This window comes from Amphiura filiformis, chromosome 2, assembly GCF_039555335.1.
Source record: "Amphiura filiformis chromosome 2, Afil_fr2py, whole genome shotgun sequence".
NCBI lineage: Eukaryota > Metazoa > Echinodermata > Ophiuroidea > Amphilepidida > Amphiuridae > Amphiura > Amphiura filiformis.
The window spans coordinates 66551122-66575030 of record NC_092629.1 but is presented as its reverse complement, the minus strand read 5'-3'; the positions used below and the strand labels follow the sequence as shown (position 1 = coordinate 66575030).

The following is a 23909-nucleotide window of genomic DNA, read 5'->3' as shown; positions in this document are numbered from 1 at the left end:
AAGTACATAAAATAGCAAAAAATACATTTCTCAAAATAAAACCATTATGAAATCTTGAAACAAATATAGGCCTATACAAAAAATACAGGTATTTGAAAGTATATAAGTCAAAGCATGTAATACCACAAGATCATTTAAGCATATTCAAATAAAAAGATTTACATTCAGACTTAAATACAACAAGATTATTAACATGATGCAATTCAGAGGGAATTCCATTCCAAAGACGTGGGAGGAAACAAACATAGAATTAAAGAAAGATGAAGATTTGGCAGTTTGGTGCAACAGCCTAGAATTATCCAAAATACTTCTTTGAACCAGAGAACTAAAAGAAGCAGGCCCAATCTCATTGATTATTTTAAATCCTAAGACTAATCTTTGACACTTGTAAACATCCTCAAGCTTAATCAATTTAAGATCTACAAGCCTCTCAGAATATGAAGGACGATCATCAAAATCAACTTCAGGAAAATCTTTGTAGAATAAAGTATGTGTGATTTTCCTCTGGATTTTTCCAACCTATCAATGTGATTCCTTTGAAATGGAGACCAGACACAAACACAATAAACCATATGAGGCAAAATGAGAGATTTGTAAAGATTAAGTAAAGCATCAGAAGTCATATTTCTAGTACATCTAACTATGAAACCAGAGAGCTTAGAAATTTTATTAGCAACATTACCAATATGAGAGTCAAAAGAAAGGTCCTTACTGAAAGTAACTCCAAGCAGCTTGAATTCATCCACTTCTTTAAGCTCATCACTTCCCATAGTATAAGAACTACAGAATTTAGGAGACTTAGATCTAGTCATGTGCATGGTGGAACACTTTGAAAGGTTCAAAGGAGGTTTATTACAAACTGACCACTGGAAAATATTTTCAATGTCCTGCTGAAGAATGTTATGGTCTAAATCACCATAGATAGGACGGACAATTGAATTATCATCAGCAAATTGGAAAAGAGAAGAAGAAACCACATCATTTAAGTCATTTACAAACAGAAGAAATAGAATCGGGCCAAGAACAGAGCCTTGAGGAACACCAGAAGTTACATTACACCATTCAGAAACTACACCTTTGAAAGTAATCCTTTGCTTACGCATGAACAAAAAGTTTTGAATCCACTGAAGAAGTTGACCTCTAATTCCCATAGAATGAAGTTTACCAAGCAAAAGATTGTGATCGACTTTATCAAAGGCAGAACTAAAATCCAAGAAGATACCATCAACAAGCCAACATTTACGATCATCCAATGATTTACTAAGCAGATGGAAAAATTTTGACAACATTTGCTCACAATTTCTGCCACTCTGAAAACCAAATTGATTATCAGACAAAATACCATTTTCATTGACATAATTCATTAAACGAGAAGAAACTAACTTTTCCATAACCTTGCCCACAATACTTGTCAAAGAAACTGGGCGGTAACTACTCACATCATCCTTGGGTTTTCCAGAACCCTTATAGATAGGGACAACATTGGCCTCTTTCCAAGCACTAGGGACTTGACCGTCCTGTATAAAAACATTGAACAGATCACATAACACTGGAGCTAGTTCATTACAACAAACCTTCAAAAAGACAGGAAGTATGCCATCAGGACCAGGAGATTTGGATGACTCAAGATTCTTAAGAACATCCACCACTTCACTTACTGTTATAGGCTCAAAAGAAAAGGGCTGCACCATGTGAAGGAATAGAATCAGGCAAAGACTCAAGGTCAATAGGTTTATACATATCAACAAACTTGCTTGAAAAATGAGTATTGAATACATCAGCAATATATTTTGGATCAGTAATTACATCATTATCAACAGTAAAACAAGTATTATCAGAACACTTTTTGGAAGAAGCAACATATGACCAAAATTTCTTGGGATTACACTTAACATTTTTAGAAATATCATATGTATAATTTTTATGACTTTTTCTAATTGCAGCTTTCAATTTATTACTACAGTCCTTAAATTGCTGCAATGCTATAGGAGACTTACTTACTTTAGATCTTTTATATAACATCTTTTTCTTTGTACATAATTTTCTAATATCCTTATTGATCCAAGGTAATGAATTATTTCTTTTAACAACTTTCTTTGGGACCGAATTATCTATACAAGACATAATAATAGACTCGGCCTTATTCCACATAACATTGACATTATTATTAAAACATGAATACCAGGGACTATTTACAAGCAAATACTTCATTTGATCAAAATCAGCCTTATTTAGACAGTAAACAGACTTGTTAATTGGCTTAGTCTTAAGAGGAGACATATTCAAAATACATTTAACTGCGAGTGGTCACAACCATGCAAATTATAAGTGGAATTACAAGAAAATACAAATGATGGATCAGAAACAAAAACCAAATCAAGAAAGTGATCAATACCATTTAGAGTCTTATAAGTAGGCTCTTTAAGAACTTGTGTAAAACCACTTGAGTGCATCACATCAAGAAGACTATTTGGCAGAGAGCCCTTTGTTGCATGCTCATTAATCCAATCAATATGAATGTTAAAATCACCAACAAGAGAACACAATTTATAGGATCTATTTGAAGCTTGAATTTTGCTAAGGTTATCATCCAAAATCTCCAAACCACGCTTATTTTCAGATGGAGGCCTATAATATACACCAAACAATACAAAACACCAAGCCAATAGTGGCACTGGAGACATCCGGGCTCAGTTGTGGTGGATGGTCACATATGTGTACATCCATATCAAAACGATGCACTTGTCGGCTGTGACATGTTTCTCTTTTTAAATACTAGTTAGGCATAAATACCAGACTCATCTCAAGTGGAGACCATTTAAAATCATGCCCAAATCACATGGTTTAGGAATGTTTTGAAGTGACCTCCACTTGAGATGAGTCTGGTATTTACTCCTAGCTATTATGTGAAATGAGACACATGTGGCAGACGACAAGTGCATCGTTTTGATATGGATGGACACATATAATCTAGCTATCAGCCATGTTGGGATAGCTGCATAGTCTTCTCCATTGAAGGGTGTCCTTATTGACCCAGTCAGAGGAATTGGAGGTCTCTGTTCATTATGTCTGCTCAAATGTAAACACCTTCTGTGTGGTTACATAATATGTGGCCTAGCATGTGTGTTGCGACAGCTGTAGAGTGCAGGTTTTCCACTTGGAGGATGCCCTTGTAGGATGGATCTGATATTGCAAATATTTTCTAATCAAAATTTGTTGGTAATCTGATTATAATATCATATTGTGGTCAACGAAAATCTGTTATATATGTGCAGTGGTCTGTGGGTTGGCAATGTGCATCATGAATCCCCAAATTAATTTATTACACATATATTGGTAGATATTGTCTCAAGAATGGAAAATAATATTTAAAGCTGTAATATACCATCTTTGTTATAATTTTTTCCCCAAGCCTAATTTTTGTCCTATTGTAACGTTTACACACGTCCTAACTTAGAAATCTGATGTGTTTGTGGGACAACAGAGCAATTTTGAATTGTACCTCATTATGTGTTGCAGAAGTTTAGGGTTATGATTAAGGTAAGGGTTATGGTATATAATATATTTATTGGAGAGTAGTGTGTTGCAATTGGAAAATGCTGTTTTTCAATAGGATATGAATTACGACAATTGGATGATGTTGTATGAAGGTCACATACACATTATTCTGTATTCAAAGGCCTTATATCCATCAATTACACACTCCCCCAGTCCCTATTAGCTTTTTAAATGGTTCCAGTTCCTTTGCGGGCATTGGCGCTCAAGTCACGCAGCGGCAACTTCTTCCAGTTCCTTTATGCGCATGGGCGCTCAAACCATGCAGCAGCCACTGAACTGGGGGAGTGCCAGAGAGGCCCTGTCAACTTGGCGCTGAACAAGTCTAGAGCTATTCGCTGTAGAAGTGATGATGTAACAGGATTCACAACCAATTTTTGAATATATCACACTGTGCTAGTACAGTCACATAGAACCTGTGCATTGAACCATATATGTTAAAGAACAGGATAAGACCTGGATCATAATTTTATAGAATATTCATATCATGTTGATCACTCACACCTGTAAGATTAGTATCTTTGTATATTGTAATTCAATCTATGATTGCAGACATACACAGGTGTTGAGTGCAACCTGCTTGTAGTGCAGGGTGATATATTCAAAATTGTTTTAACCTATTGCTATATGGTAGTTAATCCCGTTACATCATCACTTCTACGGTGAATATAGGCTACCATTGAAAATGGTGATCACAGCTGTGTACCACACACTTACAGAAACCAGAGTATGCCATTCTTGCATCACGTTGCAATAACATTGCAATGCTTTATCACATATTTCCACGAAAATTGTGCATAGATTTAAAACCTCGCAAAGAAAAGCTTTTTACAACTTAACTCAATAGCTATCAGCTACAATTGAACATGGATGCTGTTCTTCCCACACAACCCCTGTGGTATGTTATTGTAATTACCGCAATGTTGTATGTCAAAACACACACCCCTGTGTAGCTCCTATAACACATGTTTATCTTGCGTAGCACAATGTTAATGTTAGCATGATCATGTTCCCCGTACAACATTTCTCAACCCAGCATGGAGAAGAAAGCAGAGGCATTGTACATGAAATGAAAGCAGGTAGAGGGGCACATTAGGCTTTCTCAGTTGAAATCCATACACCCCCTATGAAAGACACAAACTTAATCTTCCACATAGAGAGGGTGAATCTCAAATGGGGTTACCTAAATGGGTGACTCCATTTGATATCTACACCCCCTGTGTGGGAGATAAAGGTCATCTCTTCCATGCACTTTGCCAATTTCGAACTGTTTCACTTGTTTTTAAATTCGCATTTCTTAATTCCCATCACTAAATCAGTGAATAAAACTGTGATTACCAAGGTTTATTATAAAACTTATATGTTACTGTAAATCAAAGCATTTCAGGCTTAGTCTTTCACACATTGTATTTCAGTACACCATTGGGTATTACAATCATTGCAAAAAGTAGAAATTCAAGAAAAATTTAGGGCATTGCTGTGGAGCAAATCACACATGGCTTTAAGCTACTGCTCTGCTTTTTTTACCAAACCATTACTCTGTGTATTTTAACCCTCTCCACGCAGGTGTTGACTGCAGAGGACAAATTTAAAATTTAAAAAAAAATTCAAATTTTCAGAATTATACATTTTCATGACCATATTTGGAATCAGCATGAAAAATGCATTAAAATAAGTACAAACAAGGACCCAGCATTGGTCAGTGAATCTTAAGATTGCTCCTGATATTTTCAGAAAATATCTTAAAACTTGGACTTTTTATGTTGAAGCCTATAGCTAGCACGCAGAGCATTAAGCGAGCCAAGGTTGCCTTAAAGCATTAAGTCATTAACGAGCCAGCAAATTTAATAGTAACTGTGGTAATTCTGCAAATTTGTCACGTTAACAAATTTATCATGTGAAAACATCATCAATAAATAAGGATAAGCGGCGTGTTAACCTTCAAACACCTTAGGCTAAGTATAATGAGTAATGACAGAAAGGTCCTGTGAATGTCTATTGGAGTTTAACATTGAAAGTTTGATGAATTGACACTTTATACTTAGTTTCTATTTTTTTAAAGTAAATGATTCTAAAAATCATTAAAATCTGTAAACAAATTGCAATTTTCCCCTTACTAGTCTTGTGTTTATTCAGTCACAATAAGTTTTTACCTAAAACAGCCACTTATACATGCATCTTCAGTAGATGACACACACTAATACAGCCACTATTCTTTAGTGATAATTAAGGATAAGATCATGCTATCTTCAGTAGATAGCAAACACTAATACAGCCACTATTCTTTAGTGGTATTTAAGGATAAGATCATGCTATCTTCAGTAGATGACACACACTAATACAGCCACTATTCTTTAGTGATAATTAAGGATAAGATCATGGTATCTTCAGTAGATAGCAAACACTAATACAGCCACTATTATCTAGTGATAATTAAGGATAAGATCATGCTATCTTCAGTAGATAGCACACACTAATACAGCCACTAATTGTTAAGCGGTAATTAAGATTCAGATCATGCTATCTTCAGTAGATTGCACACACTAATACAGCCACTATTGTTAAGCGGTAATTAAGATTCAGATCATGCTATCTTCAGTAGATAGCACACATTATCTCACTCATACATAAATTCTAGACAGTTCATTGGTTGATTACCATTTATCATTTTTACTATCACCCTCTCCGTGTGATAGTCTTTACCATCATGTGCTCTGCCGTGAGTGCGCCTGCGCCAAGCCGTCGCTGACTCTTGGACTCGCCGATTTAGTTATGGGGTGGACCCCAAAATGTGAAGTTGGCACGACAAAACATGGTGTTATGTTGATGAAAAAATGTATTTCCTACCTGAAATAGTATTTTAGTAATAGAATTTATGCATGAGTGATATAAAACAAATATTAACTGTCACGAAAGGCAAAATCAAGTTGCTCTGATTGAGATTAAAATAGACTTGTTGCAGAGAGATATGCAAAATAATCTTAATTCCAAAATTTGAGCCAATCGGACAAACGGTTTTTGAGATATTGCTGTTGAAAGATTCTTTGTATTCTATTGTTTTTGCCAATATATTGATGAAGTTAATGAGGAAAATTGGCAAACTGTGCTCATTAATATTAATTTTTTGCCAATATTTTGCCAATATTTTATGAATAAACCTTCATACTACTTTTACCTTTAAGAATTTTGACCTGAAACTTTGCCAATGTGTCTCTATGACCTAAACCTTTAACATGTGATTTTCCGCCCATCTAATTTGCATATTTGCATAATTAATTAGCTTTAAGTATAATGCTAATTAATTATGCAAATATGCAAATTAGATGGGCGGAAAATCACATGTTAATGTTTTAGGCCATAGAAACACATTGGCAAAGTTTCATGTCAAAATCATATAAAATAAAAGTAGTATGAAGGTTTATTCATAAGATATTGGTATAATATTGGCAAACATGAATATTCATGAGCACATTATGCCAATTTTCCTCATTAACTTCATCAATATATTGGCAAGAACAATAGAATACAAAGAAACTAACAACATGTATATCTTGACAACCGTGTGTCCGATTTCCTTCAAACAAAAACTATTTTGCTCAGTGTATTTAGCTTAACTTATTCAATCTATTCAAATGGTTCTAAATTCAGTTTCTGTTTTCCAGAAACATCGTTTCGAACCCCCTTAAATTTGTGTAATGGTTGAAATATAATCACTCGGTGAAAGATGTATTGTTCCATTCCGGCTCGTGGAATGGAACAATCCATCTTTCACCTCGTGATTATATTTCACCATCACACTCATAGACAGTTAATATTTGTATACTAATACAGCCATTATTCTTTAGTGGTATTTAAGAATCATATTATGCTATCTTCAGTAGATAGCACACACTAATACAGCCATTATTGTTTAGTGGCAACTAAAAATCCGATCATGCTATCTTCAGTAGATAGCAAATACTAATACAGCCACTATTGTTTAGTGGTTATTAAGAATTAGATCACGCTATCTTCAGTAGATAGCAAACACTAATACAGCCACTATATTGTTTTAAGTGGTATCTAAGAATTAGATCATGTTATCTTCATTAGATAGCAGCCATAACCAATGTTGTTTTAATGCGGGTGAGTAACAAAATAATCACCAATATAGTTCCAAGTGTTCTCTGAGTGTTAATGTTACCAATAAACTTGATGCAATCAAGCTAAATGAGTCTGATGTCGATTAAAAATCGAAATTTGGGTTTTCATTTTCGTACACAACCCATTCTCAGAGCTTTTTGCTGAAAATCTCATCATAGCAAGTCTTACGGTTCAAAGATATAGGTCCAGCCATTTTAGTGTTGCTAAGAACAATAAAATACAAAGGAAGTTGAACACTATTATTGGCTATATCTCAAAATCAATATTGCCGACATCCGACTCATTTTGCTAGATCACATCACAAATGACTGTGTAAACTATGTGTATATTATATGATCAGTGTATGGAGTCTGCACAAAGCATTGCTTGTGGCTGTGCTATATAAAACATATCCAATATAACATTACCTGTATGGCTATGATACATGACCACAGTATAGAGAATTCATGTCTTCCCATCATGCACAATTCTCGCTATTCGCAATAAGGGCGCCGCCAGCGGTTTGCGATGTAATTGTGATGTATCATGGGAAAATCGTGATGTATCATGGGAAAAGGTCGACATCCAAGTCCGCGCAATACGAATATTACCATGCTATTACATAGGAACATGTGACAATATTTTTTAGTTTGTCAATATATAACGGTATTACACGCAAATCGATAGAGAAAAAATGAATTGTGCACATTTCAAATCACATTATTAAGTATTATTGAGTATCGATTCGCGTGTAACACCTTTATTTTGACAAACTAAATAAATATTGTCACATGTTCCTATGTAATAGCATGGTAATATTCGTATTGCGCGGACTTGGATGTCGACCTTTTCCCATGATACATCACGATTACATCGCAAACCTGGCGGCGCCCTTATTGCGAATAGCGAGAATTAATAAACACATAGATTGAAGTGTTCCATGCCTGTGTTCTCTACACATACTTGAATCCAGCCGATGCCGGTACAGTTTTCGGACCTGGCGATATCGCTCATGTGAACATACACGGAGCGCTCAACTTGTCAGCACTGCTTTTGTGTAAAGTTAGAGTATGTTCGCTCTATTTGCATTATATTTGAGCTCGCTAATGCACCCCTTACTTATTGTCGACCCCCATAGGCAACATGTCTACCTTTGGCAGTATGCAAATGCATAATATTCAATGTTGAGAAATCAAGCCAACTGTTTTGGCTGGGGTTTGAGATATATAGTTCAACAATTACAATTGAATACCTGAGTGGAAGAAGGGCCCAACTCCAATTTTTTACAAAAATGAGTTAGACCCAGCATTTTATTGCCAGCAGACTGTTCTTCCATGTGTGTGAAAGATGAGACAAAATCCACTCTCTAAATAGTCTTCCACGTACACTTAATCATGGTTTTCATGGAAGAAAGGCCCAACTCCATGGAGTTGGGCCCTTCTTCCAGTTAAAGAGGAATTTTGTTCATCCATGAAATCTGCTTTTCACTGCAATAAACTTTCTTGCTAACCTATTACATGCTTCTACTTGTGCAATTAATGGATAATTACCAAATTTCTGTAGCTATTTATAACACATCTGCTTACGGAACTGGCACTTGCAGTATATTAGTGGAAGAAGGGCCCAACTCCAGCTCGTATTAAGACCTGTACCGTTGCCATGGAAACATCATATATAATTTCGAATGTATGTAATATTGTATGTTCATGTATTAAAGGTCCCTGAAGATGAAAACATTATATCTATAAAACTTTTCCAAATATTAAGTTTTTCTTAATATCTCTAAAACAGTTTTCATGGAGTTGGGCCCTTCTTCCACTCAGGTATTCAATTCTATTTAGTACCTTGACTGTCTGAGCTACACCCAGATCTATGCTATGACCGACACCCACCCAGGCTCTCATCCTCCTAGTAAAGCAACATCAACTTCGCTTCCTCAGATACATTCATGGGGATGCCAGTAAAGGAGCCCTATACCAGGGGTCCATTTCACTAAACTTTTAACCCTTTGTAACTCAGGTAACCGTTCGTAAAGTTACGAATACCCAATACTGGACGTACTATTATGAAGGGTTCCTGTATTAAATCCCTATTACTTACGAAGGGTACCGTTCGTAAGTATGTTTAGTGAAATGGAACTTACGACTCGTCGTAAGTTACAAATGATTTTGAGATTTACGAAGCTTCGTAAAGTTTAGTGAAATGGCACCAGGTGATATTGTCTCACTAGCTATGGATCATGGTGCTTGGAGAAACTTTGTAGTCGCCTGCTCCGCAGTCGAATGAAATGAAATGAATGAATAGCAAAGTATTAAGGTCCCATGTGTTACTCAACACAATTTCAGCAATGCATCATGGGACAGGAGGGCAATATTATCTGCTGTGATACCTGACTATGTTTTCCTATAGCAGTTTGATCTGTAGTTCCACAGTTCCTCTAGTTATTCTTTCATGTTAGTAACCCATAGGCTATTCCTCAAATCTTTTCCTATGCTTCAAGAATTCCTGTCGTTTTTCTTTCATATGTTTAGAGACACCCACAGCAGTTCCTGGAATTTTTGTGTTCAACAATAGTTATTGGCTATTTTGAGAAAAAATCTTGTATGCACAGTTAAATAAAATGTGCTCTGGTAGTACTATTGAATATTAGAACAATGAATGGTATCACATTCTAGAATAAATGAGATTCTGGAATAATGCAATGGAAGATTCAGGTTGAATCTTTCTCAGAGGGTGTATGAAATTCAAATAGCGCTGCCTAATGTGCTCATTTCATCTGAAATTCATGCTCCCCCTGTTGAAGATATTTCCAAAATCTTCCACATGGGTAATGTGAATTTCAACTGGAATAGTCCAATACCCTCCTTGTTGGTGCCCCTCTCAGGGTATCCCTGTATATTTCACTTTACTTCATTCAATATTATATTTCACTGGCTCATTCGCCCCCTTGGGGATCTTGACAATGACAATAGATTAAGTCTAATCAGCACGGTTAGCGAGCCGGATCAATTTTGTGCCCAATTAGGGGACATACGTGTTTGGTTTAATGCCTTATGAAAACAGTTAACCTGAAAGACCTCATGTGTGGTGCTGCATATGATCAGCTTCATTAACAAATCAGATGCTCTTGTCTAATACTCAATTGTAAAATGGTAAAATTCTAATCTAAAATCCAATGGGAAAATCTTGAGACACTTTTGTTTATTTCATGCATCCACGCTCCCCTTAATAAATGTTGAATGTTGAAAAATAGTAAAAAGTGCTTGCACTAAATGTCTGCTCCAACATAGTTTCCAGGGGAAGGGAGGAGGAGTAAGCAAGACCATGAGCTATGAAACATATCATGTATGTTCAGCCTCATGTTCAATTCACAGGAATTTGATCTCAAGCATCAAGCATCCCAATGATTTTCATACAAGATTGTAAGTGGACTATATTGACCTCTTCAAAATCAAATTGCACTTTTCTCAGCATTAATTTCAATGACCTTTTCACTCTTAACACTAAATATTCTGTGTGAAAGATTAAGGTCATGTCTTACATGTGGGGTATTAAAAACTTAGGTCGAAGTTTTGCCACAAGTTTAAAAAAATAACGGTTAGTTCATGAAAAAGAAGAAGTGAAATTTAGCAAAACGCGACAAGGTTTATTTGCCCGTAAGAGAGCTCTATTGTGCCGCTATTGTATCCGCTATTGTATCCACTATTGTATTCTATTCATAAAAGCTACTGCAAGAATCGCGGCAATCCCTGATATTGCTGATGTCTACCGCATGCGTTTAGCATTTATTAACAATCAAAATTATCCCATACTCTTACATTTATAGTCTTATTCTCACCTTTTATATAATATTCAGAAATTGCAATTCGGAAAACTACTAACTTTTCAAGTGAAAATATATATTCCATCGAAAATATATCAGACTTAATTGTATACATAGAAATCTATTATACCCAACCCATAAGTGCCCAATGTACCCAAATATCCCCGCAAATATCTCATACACGATTTTATTCATTCATTTTGGGCTTTTAAACACTCAGAAGTCGTCCAAAATGGCAACATCATCAGCATGATCAAACCCTCTATGACTTGTTCACAAGTTGATGCTTTACAAATTACCCTCACTTGACCAAACACGCATAATACATGATCGAAACACCCAGCAGAGTTTTACATAAGATTATGTGGCTTGAAATGTCCGCACCCCTGGATTTATTAATCCCTGGTATGAATTATGTATTAGATTTGTCAAGGCAATAACCACGATCCGTTTTGTAATAATATAAAAGCACTTGCAATAGAATCCCGCTGAGTTCAATGAACTGCGCCCTGAAACCGATGGAGAAGTGTCCCATAAAGAAGCTATCCCATTGACCTCTATTAACAGGTCAGTGAGCTCTCCATACACAAATGAACAAGTACAATAGGATAAGGCCAGCACCTATTACCTGCTTAGTAACATGTTATTTTGAAGTCTTGAAGATTAGTAATCGTCTGTGCATATGAACTGCGCATTTATGATGCAAAATATTAGTTCTATATAATATAAAATTACAAATACTGGTATTATGATATATACAAAACGACTAATAAAATCATGTCATCATGGCGTCATGTCAAAGGTTCATTATATCCCGTATGTTTGTCTAAATTCATATATATATTTGAAAACAATTTCTACACCAATTTAATATGTACTCAGGTGGAACCTTGCTTTTTTAATTTTCATTTCTTTTTATGTAACAAATTCAGGTTTTTCCATTACGCAGGGCATGGGCAATACAAATTTAATGCTAACATTGAATGAACGAGAATCAAGAATGGGCGTTTCTAGTACATACAGCGTCTGACTCTACCTGAGGACCTAGCCTAAGTCCCATGGGCTCCAAGAGTGGCTCTCCATACACACATGAACAAATACAATGACGGGTCGCCATTGCTCTCCATACACAAATGATCAAATACAATGGCGAGTCCGACTGCCATGCAAATGAGCCAAATGAGCTCAAGGGTCTGCTCTGTGATACCACACTGATCATACTGATCTTTATGTTATTACAGCGAGGCCCACATACAATGTTCAACACAAAGTGAACGATGTTATAACTTGGAGGGCTAACAAACCAACACCGCCAAATTCGACTGACGTGTGTACAACGTGGGATGCTATGAGAAATTGAATACTCGTTGTCTGATCATGCATGTGTGTTTATGGTTCGGATAGCGGTTACTTAGCAACTCTCGTTCTGCCTTGGGTTTATTGAATACACTCTATATAAAGTCATCAATATGTCGTTTCCAGTCCTTGGCTGAACTATTGGGTTCAGCTATTAATTTTTTTAATAATTCTGTTACCCCATAGCATTAAAAAACTAGTATTTTGATAATTAAAATAGCTGGATGCGGTATGCAGCTGACTGGGGTGGTTACGGGTCGTTAAAACCACTAGAACCACAAACCGCGAAATATGGATATCCAACTAGTTTGCCCATAGGGTTACAAAGAACCGCTAACCGCGAAATATGGATATCCAACTAGTTTGCCCTGCAGGGTTACAAAGAACCGCTAACCGCGAAATATGGATATCCAACTAGTTTGCCCCTCGGAGCTTCAAAAACCACTCACCCGAAATATGGATATCCAACTAGTTTGCCCCACAGGGCTACAAAGCACCATTAACCGCGAAATATGGATATCCAACTAGTTCACCTCACATGGCTACAAAGAACCACTTAGCGCGCAATATTTGTTTACCTCAAAAAAAGAATTAATATCTACCAAAAAACGTTTCAAAAGCGTAAAAAGCGGCCAAAGTTTAAAAATCTTTCCTGTGTGGCTTTTCACCCTTTTTTAAACTTGGTCCCATTTAGTAAAGTAGTATTAACATGAAGAATGAGTCCTAATTTTTACATGCAACAATGTACTCTTATAGGTTTAAGACTGTTCGAAAGCGGTGCAATATGACGTAGGCTACCGTATGTATTATCAAAAACATTTCAAGGTTTATGTTTTATTATATTGCGTGATCATAAAGAGTAGTAGAGTATTATATATACTTAGCAAATTGACTGTGTGTCAACCTGCTACATATAGGCCCTACATCTGTACATAAGGCGCAGAATCGCACATGACGATGAAGAATTTAACAAAGTGAGTATTTGCTACAAAATACATTATATCGTCTATACGGAAAAACTTCAATTACACACGAACATTAATTCATTTGCTCTACAAAATAAACATTGACAACTAAGAAAACCAACAAGTAGCCTATAGATGACTTCAGTATGGGTCTTTAAAAACTTTCATAAATGGGACCAAGTTTAAAAAGGGTGAAAAGCCACACAGGAAAGATTTTTTAAACTTTGGCCGCTTTTTACGTTTTGAAACGTTTTTGGTAGATATGGGTTTTAACTGTAATAGCCCATTGGTCACTCTTAAATGGTTGAAAAATTCTTCAAGGGTTTGTGAAAAAAACCCTGTTTACAGCCTGTTCATTGGCAAATAATCAAATTTTTAACAAATCTCAGCAGTATTTTCTGAGCTGCGGCCAGAGATTGTCAAGAAGCCCAATACAGTGGCTAAATAGCAGCATTAGTATCACTGCTTTCGCATGCCAAGAATGTGTCGCATACATTCTACATGAACTGACATTTGAATTCCAAGAAACTATGATATCAGCATGCTCATAGGTCAGGACACAGTTCTTTAACCTCAATATACTTGCTAGCTTGTACAACGACCTGTGAATGTGTTGGGTACAAAAACTCATACTACAGAACTTCAAGTAAACTTTTGAACAACTGGTGTTGAATTGAAACTATTGGTCTATGTAATTGCAATGAGACTATTAGAGCTCATCCGCCATAGCGATAGTTTACAACCTCTAAGCCTGAATCAACAAAATGTCATAGTGTCATAATTCTATTACAGCATATCGAATATAGAATATTGTGTGAATTTAGTCCAGGATCACCTAAGTTTGAAAGCAGTTTGGAACAATAGCTGTATGTGATAATATAACCTCAGATGAGTGAGACACAAACTCAGACATCGCATGCCTTGACTCAACTGAGTGAGACACAGACTGAGACTCTACATGCACTGACTCAGATGGGAGTGACTCAAAACAAGACTCTTAATACTCTGACTCAGATACATGCCACGCAAACTCAGATGGCAGATTCTTTTAGCCAAGTTGTAACGCTCCTACAATTGCAAAGTCAACAAATGCAAGATACCATGGTTTCTGTTTTGGAAAACCAACAAAAAATGCTTCAGCACATGTCCCAATCATCACCACAGATTTCAGAACCCCATGATCAGATTCAGAATCCACAAGAGCAGTCTACTGGCAGCAGGCATGTAAGTTCAGTTCCCGGTAACCATCCAATTCATGTTACAACTGCTACAATGACCACTGAAACAGCTGTGATGGCGACTACAAGATCCGAGTTGACCACCACAGGATCTGCGATGACCACCACAGAAGGAGCTGAGATGACTGAAGCAGCTGAGATGACTGAAGCAGCTGAGATGACTAATAGAATGGTCACTGGTCCATTCATACATGATTGCTCTGATCTTGTTTCTCATGGACATTACTCTTCTGGCATCTACAAAATCACTCCTAATCAAGGCTTATCATTTGATGTATATTGTGACATGGAGACTGATGGGGGTGGTTGGACTGTATTCCAAAACCGATTTGATGGATCGGTTGATTTTTATAGAGGATGGACAGAGTATGTACAGGGATTCGGCAGCTTGGATGGAGAGTTTTGGCTAGGTCTGGAAAAAATACATAAATTGTCCCAATCAGGAGCTACTTGGGTTTTGCGCATAAATCTGGAAGACTTTGATGGAGACCAAGCATATGCAGAATATCAGTCCTTCAGCATTGGTGATGTAGCATCTAACTATAGACTTCACATTGGGTCACATAGTGGCACTGCTGGGGATTCATTGTCATCTGATAACAACAGGGGTTTTACAACCTACGATAGGGATAATGATACCTGGTCTAATGGTAACTGTGGTCAACTTAGACAAGGTGGCTGGTGGTATTATTACTGTACTGCGGCTAACTTAAATGGCAGGTATTTAGGTCCTGAAGCGGAACATTGGACAGGAATGTACTGGTCTGGGCATTCCCTCAAGGCATCAACTATGATGCTGAGACCTGTTCAATAGATTCATATCACACTAATCTCTATGCTGGTTTCATCAAGTGATTTGTATTTTGTAATATGTGACACGATCTGGCCCCCGTGCCAAAGGAGGCATTTTTGATAATTGAGTTGCTGTAATTATTACATTATACATACAATAGGCTATCATTTACTGAAAACACCAAAGGTCTACCATACTTGGTTTTAAAGTTATGACGTTTTTAATTGTCTATTTTATTGTATTTACTCCATATTTTTACCTTTATCTCTGTTTCAAATTTGCCCTCTTTGGCCCCCATGGACCAGATTGTGTCACATATGGTGTATCAAGATATGTATCTTGGGGTCAAATGGGGTCAAATGGGCTATTCAATTTAAAATCCATACACCCCCTATGCAAGATATGACCAAATGTCCCACACAGGGTGTGTGGTTTCAAATGGAGTCACCCCTGTGTAGAAGATTAAGGTCATGTCTTCCATAGGGGGTGTATGGATTTCAAATGGATTAGGCCAGTTTGAGTGGAAAATATATCTCTTGCTACAACAAATCACCCGCAAAAATCTCAGACTATAACCTGGCCTTTTACCTTATATATTTTGAACACTATAATTAGATGTGTCAGCCATTGTGTTAATGCTCAATTTATTATCATTTCAGTTTTGTGATATCTAGTCTAATAATGGACACAGATAAGTAAAGTACCTGCCTAACTGGTACCTTATATATTTTGAACACTGTATAAATGTGCGCACTCAATTAGCTTATTTCAGTTTTGTGATATTTTAGTCTAAATCATGAAAACAGATAGCTGTCTAACTGAACTGGTACCTTATATATTTTTGAACACTGTATAATTAGATAGGCTGTGTGATCACTCAATTAGCTCATCAGTTTTGTGATATTTAGTCTAATCACAAAACAATCTTGTCAAGAAGCAGACCAACTGGTACATATTCATTGTGAACATCATATAAATAGATGGATTGTGCCCCATAGGATCAATTTTAAACTAGTCCTTACACCTTGCCTATTTGCAGGTGGTCCCATGAATTATAGATACAGTAAAAACACTATTACATGGAGAGAAATCCCTTGATGTTACCCAAATATTGACAAATTTACACCTGCACCAAGAGCCTGCCTAAATTACCATCAATGCATGGTGATGTCTTTGCTATGTCCATGGCTAAGCAGTGGCGTAGTTTCGTCCCCATTTAGGGGACAAGGCAAGATTTTGGTCCCCATTTCGGAGACAAAGCCAGATTTTCGTCCACATTTGTCAATTTTTTGCCCCAGATTGGTCATTTAAGGACATTTTGCTCTTTGCCGTCCCCATTTTGTACATATACCCCCTCCCCTGGCTACGCCACTGTGGCCAAGTAAAATTCTTGCTCTTAAGCCAAGTATGCATGAAAAGCTGGCAAAATTTGCCATTGCCACTTATTGTAAAAAAAAAGTTAAATCCATATTGTAACATTTCTATAAAAAATTGATTAGTATTTATTTTTCATAAAATGTTAGCGTTTACTGTCAGATATGTCCCCTTTTAAATTTGAGCTGAACAAGTGAGATAAAGCAAAGAAAATTGAAATTGAAAATGTTACTCTGGGGGTCGTTATACAGTACAATCCTTTCATGTGTGTGTATTGACCATCCCGCATGCCGCATACATACTGTGCGATGAACATCACATACGTGTTCGACTAATATATTATTATTAATGAAAAAAATATCAGATCACAACTGAGGGTGTCCTCCGATCCTCAGCAAATGTTACAAAAAGGCTTTAATTTTGACCCAAATCAGGTGCAAAAAAGATTGCTAATCAGATTTTTATCATTCTCAGTAATTTGAATATCTAAACAAAATTGGCAGCAAATTTCAGCAATATGTTTACAAAAATTGAAAATAATTGCAGAATAATCATTTTGATACAACCTGATGTAGAGGCTGTATCAAAATGATTGGTACACATCGGTTTCCAGTGATCATGAACATGATGGTGCTTAATGTCATAAACCGTCATATTACAATAAATTATGGGCATTTCAAGAAGACCATATATTTAATTTAGAAGAACCAGGACTTCAATAACCATCAAAACTGATGGATACCAATCATTTTGATACAGCTTGTATAGGAGTGATTGATTACAAATGCGTAAAACTAGTTGAATTAAAATAAATTGCTACAGGAAAGTAATTAGAGCAATCTGTGTGTGCATCATTTATTTAATTGATGAAATGCTCACTTGGCAATCAAAAAAACAACCTTGTTCTACGGGCGGATGGACCTTTCAAGTAGGGTTGGTTTGGCGGTGTTTTTTTTGTTGTTGTTGCTTTTTTGGCAAAATCACCAAAATCTGAAAATAAATTTCAATTTTTTGCTATTTTTTCCCTCGCTTTGCCGCATTTTTTCAGTATTTTTACTTCTGGCAAAATTTCCTATAGCAGACCCAACTAATTTCTACACAGTGAGTGCAAACATCGGACATACTACAGTAACCGTTACTCAAAAAGTGCAGAAGGCTGCGATCACATAGAAGTATACTATTCGGGTATACGGTTCACGTTTTGCAGGTACACGCGTATAGCTTAAATCAAGCAAGGTAATTTTATAGTACCGGGTCACATAAGAGGGCACTATTAACTATACGATATACGATCATTCGATCAGGCTGAGTTCACATAGTATACTCCTATGTGAACTCAGCCTGGTCGAATGAGCGTATAGTATATCGTATAGCGAATACCGTATACTTCTATGTGATCGCAGCCTTATGCATACTGCAGTGCGGACAATGGGTTCTGCTACATATAAACGTTGACAGAAATGAAAATGTCAACTTTTGAATAATTATGTACCTTCCATTACTTTATGTTTCATAACTTGGTGCTTTTTCCAACACTTGCCATTACTGACATCTCAAATTAAAGAAAACATCCTTACACACATTATGGTCACCTTGACTTTTTGAAATCTTCCCTCACTTATCATCTTATGCTGTAAGGATTGATCCTTAAACTGCTCCCTTATTGGGCTACTCCATTTAAAATCCACACTACCCCTGTGGAAGATTTGGCTAAAGTCTTCCACAGAGGGAGTGTGAGTTTTGAATAGAATAGACAATTGGGTAACTTCCATTTGAAACACTCACTCCAGTTGTGGAAGCTAAAGGTAAACCCGCAATACAAGGGGGGTATGAGTTTCAAAATGATAAAACCTGAGCAATTATATTTGAAAAACATACTCCCCCTGTGGAAGATATTTCCAAAATCTTCCACAGGGGAGAGTGAATTTCAACTGGAATAGCCTAAAATTGTATTGTGCTGACTGTATGTAACCAATAACATGCTCCATTTATATAATAAAACAATTTTGACATCAAAATTCTATTTATATGTGATAAGGGACGCACCATTTGATACTCAGGGGGGGGTAGGAAGTTAGGGTCGGGGGAAGAAATTTTTTTTCACCGCCGAAGGTTTTTTTTTTTTGCCGCCAAAGGCGCAAGTTTTTTTTTTTTTTAATTTCATGCATTATACACAGTTAGGTGGGGGAAGGTTTTTTTTTTTTTTAGTGTTGGTGGGGAAAGTTTGTTTTTTTTGCTCATGTAGTGGGTGAAGTTTTTTTTGTTTGAAAAACTTCCTACCCCCACCCTGAGAATCTAATGGTACGTCCCTAAACTGCCCACTTCAAATCCTGTTTAGCCATTATAAAATTAAATGACTATATTCATCATAACAAACAACTTCTGCTTGAACAAGTGACAATTCTCGCCAACAGCATCTTCCCTTTTATTATTTAATCAAATTTCTCCCTCCCCCAAGGATACTACCTATATATTTCCTGTTGTACTCTCAACAGCACTCATAGAGGGGTTGTTGTGCAAGAATACCCTACCTGCAATAGCTGCCAGGTGTCATATTTTTAAATGTGTACACTCATAGAATGCAGAAATGGTCAAAAGTATATATGGCAGCTATTGCAGATAGGGTCTTCTTACAATAAACTACTTGATGTCTATTTATGCAACATTCAAGATCTAGTCCCATAATTATTCTGCATTGAAGTGGTCAAGGCTATAGGGAATAGATTTCCTTGAATGTATAATAATGTAGATTTAATACAGAGTTGCCAGAACATTAGGCCTGAATCCTGCGGCAAATCACCCAATTTTTTTAAATCATCGGTACAGGAAAGTGCAATGACGTCCTGTAAATGAGAGTCCTTTCGTTAAGGTGAAGGGGTCAAAAAGTGATTATGTTTATAAAATATTTGTAAAAAATATCCGTCAAGTTGGATCTTTTGGGGTTGGGATTTTCAATGTTTCACACTTTCATGACAGAGGTCAGGGAGAGAGGGAGGGGGTCGCCTCCTAAGGAAAGCACTTTTGTTATAGGATGTAATCAAACTATTGGATGGTTTCCTAACTTCTATAATGGTACCCACTACTTTTAGATGCCCATTTTTTTATTCATTTGGTTCTACAGGAAAGCAAATGGTAAAACATCATAGTGATGAAGTCGCCAAATTGGACTACCAAATATGGGGTTTCCACACAATTTCTTTACTAAAAAGTGATAATACAAAAAATGTCAACAAAATTCTATCAGTATTTAATTAAATTTTATATTTTATATTTCAAGCAAACAAGTTTGCTCTCAAAGATGCTATCATCAGTAGATAGCACATCTCAAAGATGCTATCTTCAGTAGATAGATCTCAAAGATGTTATCTACAGTATATCTCAGATCTCAAAGATGCTATCTTCAGTAGATAGCATATCTCAAAGATGACATCTCCAGTATACATAATAAATCTCAAATATGCTATCTTCAGTGGATAGCAGATCTTAAAGATGCTATCTTCAGTAGAGAGCAGATCTCAAAGATGCTCTCTTCAGTATATCTCAGATCTGAAAGATGATATCTTAAGTAGATAGCAATCTCAAAGATGACATCTTCAGTACATAGTAAATCTCAAAGATGCTATCTTCAATGGATAGCAGATATCAAAGATGCTATCTTCAGTAGGTAGCAGGTCTCAAAGACACTATCTTCAGTAGATTTCAGATCTCAAAGATGACATCTTCATTACATAAACAAAAAAAATGTTTATCTTCAGTGGATAGCAGATCTCAAAGAAGCTATCTTCAGTAGATAGCAGATCTCAAAAAATTTCATATCGTGTCATAGGCATACTTATGAAAATATTAGAAAATATTCTTTCGTGACTTTGGTTGTGCACCGTAGTGTGACTGACTAGTGGTGCCTGGGTACCGCGCAATTGTATCATGCCGCTGTGACAAGATCACGCTCTGAAGTCCTAAAAACAACAAATTCAATCAAAAGGTCAATTTGGATACAACTGCGCAAAAGCACATGCTTTATGCCAAAAGAATCCTGTTGCAAAGTCTGTCACTATTTTTTCACATGTGAGAGCAGAGAGGTATATTTTTTGGCCTCCATGAGTGACAGCAAACATGGGGTAGTCAGTACTCTTTAGTTCTACATCATTGGAAGTACCCAAATGATGCTGATCACATGCAGACTGATCCATCAAAGCGTTGGTAACATAATGTTGTCGTAATCCTAATGCGTACATCACACCCCTAGTCACGTTTGATAATTGTGCGCTGTTGCGATCCAAAATTTCCAAATATTTTGATGCCACATTGGTTTTGTATTTGGAGCATTGTAAATTAGGTCACATGTAATATCCAGTTCATTTTCCACTCTTGTGGAGAAGGGGCTATTCAACTTGAAATCCATACACCCCCTATGCAAGACATCACCTTAATCTCCCACACAGGGGGTGTAGATTTTAAATGAAGTCACCCATTATGGTAACCCCATTTGAAATTCACACTCCCTGTGTGGGAGAGTTAGGTCATGTCTTCCATAGAGGGTGTATGGATTTCAACTGGAATAGCCCAATGATTAACACAGCGTAAGATGTAAATCATGTTTATGTTGGCTCACAACGACTCAGGACGGTTATTTGAAAATTGAATTATGTGAGGACAGTAAATGATGATTTCCCTATGGGTATTGTGTGGTGTAACATCATAATTGGGTGCTGTGCTGTGGTTGTTTTTTGTCTGTTTGGTTTTGTTTGTCTGCTATGTGCAAAGTGATTTTCATCACTTCTAGTGTACTCTTGTAATATTGTCCAGATACTTCTGTGGGCTCTGGATTTGGCAATTTATGGCCACTGAACTTTGCCTGTTTTTGTGCCTACATTGGCTATATGGTTTATCGTATTTGTTTAAGTGCACAGCGATTTTCATCACTTGTTCTAGTGTACTTAAATTGTATTCCCATTGATCAAAGTTGTTTTTGCAGGTCCAGTACCTCTTTGAGCCTTGGAACTGGTAATTTTTGGCTATCAAACTTTACCTACTTCTAATGCCTACATTTGCTGTTTTTGTCCCCCTGCGTACTGTCTAGTCTGTATTTTACTTGTTTCTCCACGTCAAGTTGGTGAGCCTTGCTCTTTTTCTCCAGTTGTTCATATTCTTGTATCATTCATTGATCCTTGATATGTTTTGTGTCCTCATCCATTGGATTCACCATTTCCCACTTTTGCTGTGCTAGGTTAGTAAGGACATTGGCTGTCAATGTCCTTTGGCGGGTCCACATAATGAAGAAAATCCAGTGTACAGCTCTCCCAAATAGAATTCCCAAAACATAGGAAATTAAGCACAAATCAAGAAGAATCATACCAAATCAGTCCAATTTAGCCAATTGTAGCCTCTGCACCCCAACCCCATTGACAATCCTGGATCCAAACGTGAAGCATGTACAGTATGCACCAACTAACCAAGTATAACATTTTTGATGATTGCATATTTTACGCCTTCCTCAACATTTGGAATAAAAGTATGAACAGAAATAAGAACTCAGTGCAAAACCTGAATAGAGCAGTTTATTTCATGTACTTCTACATGATACAAATGCTTGAAATTATTTCATTTACAACTAGAATCACTCAATGCATGATCAATTTGTTATTGGTTCAGCATCGACATTTCCAACACAATATCGACGTCTAACCCAATAACTAATAATACTGATATTTATCCATCAGTGCAATGTCCCTAAGTTTTACAAACTATTGAAGGAGAGTTTCCTGTGTAAATAAGATTCTGCTGTAGGTAACTAGGCTATATCAATAGCGCGACAGACATGACATCTTTTAATGCTTACGTTAAGCCATTGTCACATGGCCCATGAGACCAAATGCTCGATCCATAACAAGTGTTTCTGTCATATTTTTATCACAAAATCTGTGTCAGGTAAAGAAAATGGACAAAATGGCTCACACTTTTTGCCACTTTAGAGTATTTTTTTTCTCCTATGAATGTGGACTGTGGAATTCATGCACTGAAATAAAAAATGGTGGACTTTGAATTGCAATTTCAATAAAGTTCAGGAACTGCAGCTCCATGAACATGAATATGTTAAATTTTTTGAAGGATGCATGACATACAACGCAACGCCCTAGGAACAAGGAATTCAATATAAAATAATATAGGGTCTTTGGAATGATAGAAAAAGTCTGCAAAAGGCAGTGATAATTTTAATTTTACCAAATGTAGGAAGAGGCAGAGGCATTACAATTTAGAGGGGGTTGGGGGACAAGCATATTTTGTTCCGGTTTTACTGCGACATTTTTGCAACAGATGAAGGTGTGTTTGGCTATTTGATGGCCAGTGCACACTTCACACAAAAGTTTGTGATTTTATTCTATTTATTTGCAAAACACAGTGTTTTGGGGCTTAAAGGAATAAGCACAGGACAATTATTGCTGTATATTTTCTTCTATGATATTTTAGGGGGTGGGTGTCCCCTTGCAGGGTTATGTTAGGAGGGTCATGCCCCCCCCCCCTCCTCTGCCCATGCTTAAAAATCAAACAACAAACAAGCAACACTTAACCACTCTTTTCATTATGACAAATTGTGTCATTAAAGTGGCAACACTAATTAAGAGTAGCCCAATTGAGCACCATACCTGCCAAACTGGCAACAGTAACATCATTTACTGTTCACA

General features: G+C 36.6%; 2 protein-coding genes across 2 annotated transcripts in view; one reads left to right on the top strand and one right to left on the bottom strand.

Moving 5' to 3' along the window:
* The window catches only part of LOC140146543 (WD repeat-containing protein 89-like), a 286375-nt gene that overhangs the window by 82560 nt on the left and 179906 nt on the right, over positions 1-23909 (bottom strand). The gene's annotated exons all lie outside the window — the stretch shown is intronic.
* LOC140146542 (ficolin-3-like) lies at positions 14683-16687 on the top strand. The gene has a single exon (XM_072168418.1). The coding sequence runs from the start codon at positions 14710-14712 to the stop codon at positions 15871-15873; it is 1164 nt and encodes a 387-aa protein (XP_072024519.1). The 5' UTR covers positions 14683-14709; the 3' UTR covers positions 15874-16687.

What these genes read in the sequence shown, in the direction of transcription:
- LOC140146542 (XM_072168418.1), top strand. Translation starts at nt 14,710, where the DNA reads ATGAGTGAGACACAAACTCAGACATCGCATGCCTTGACTCAACTGAGT.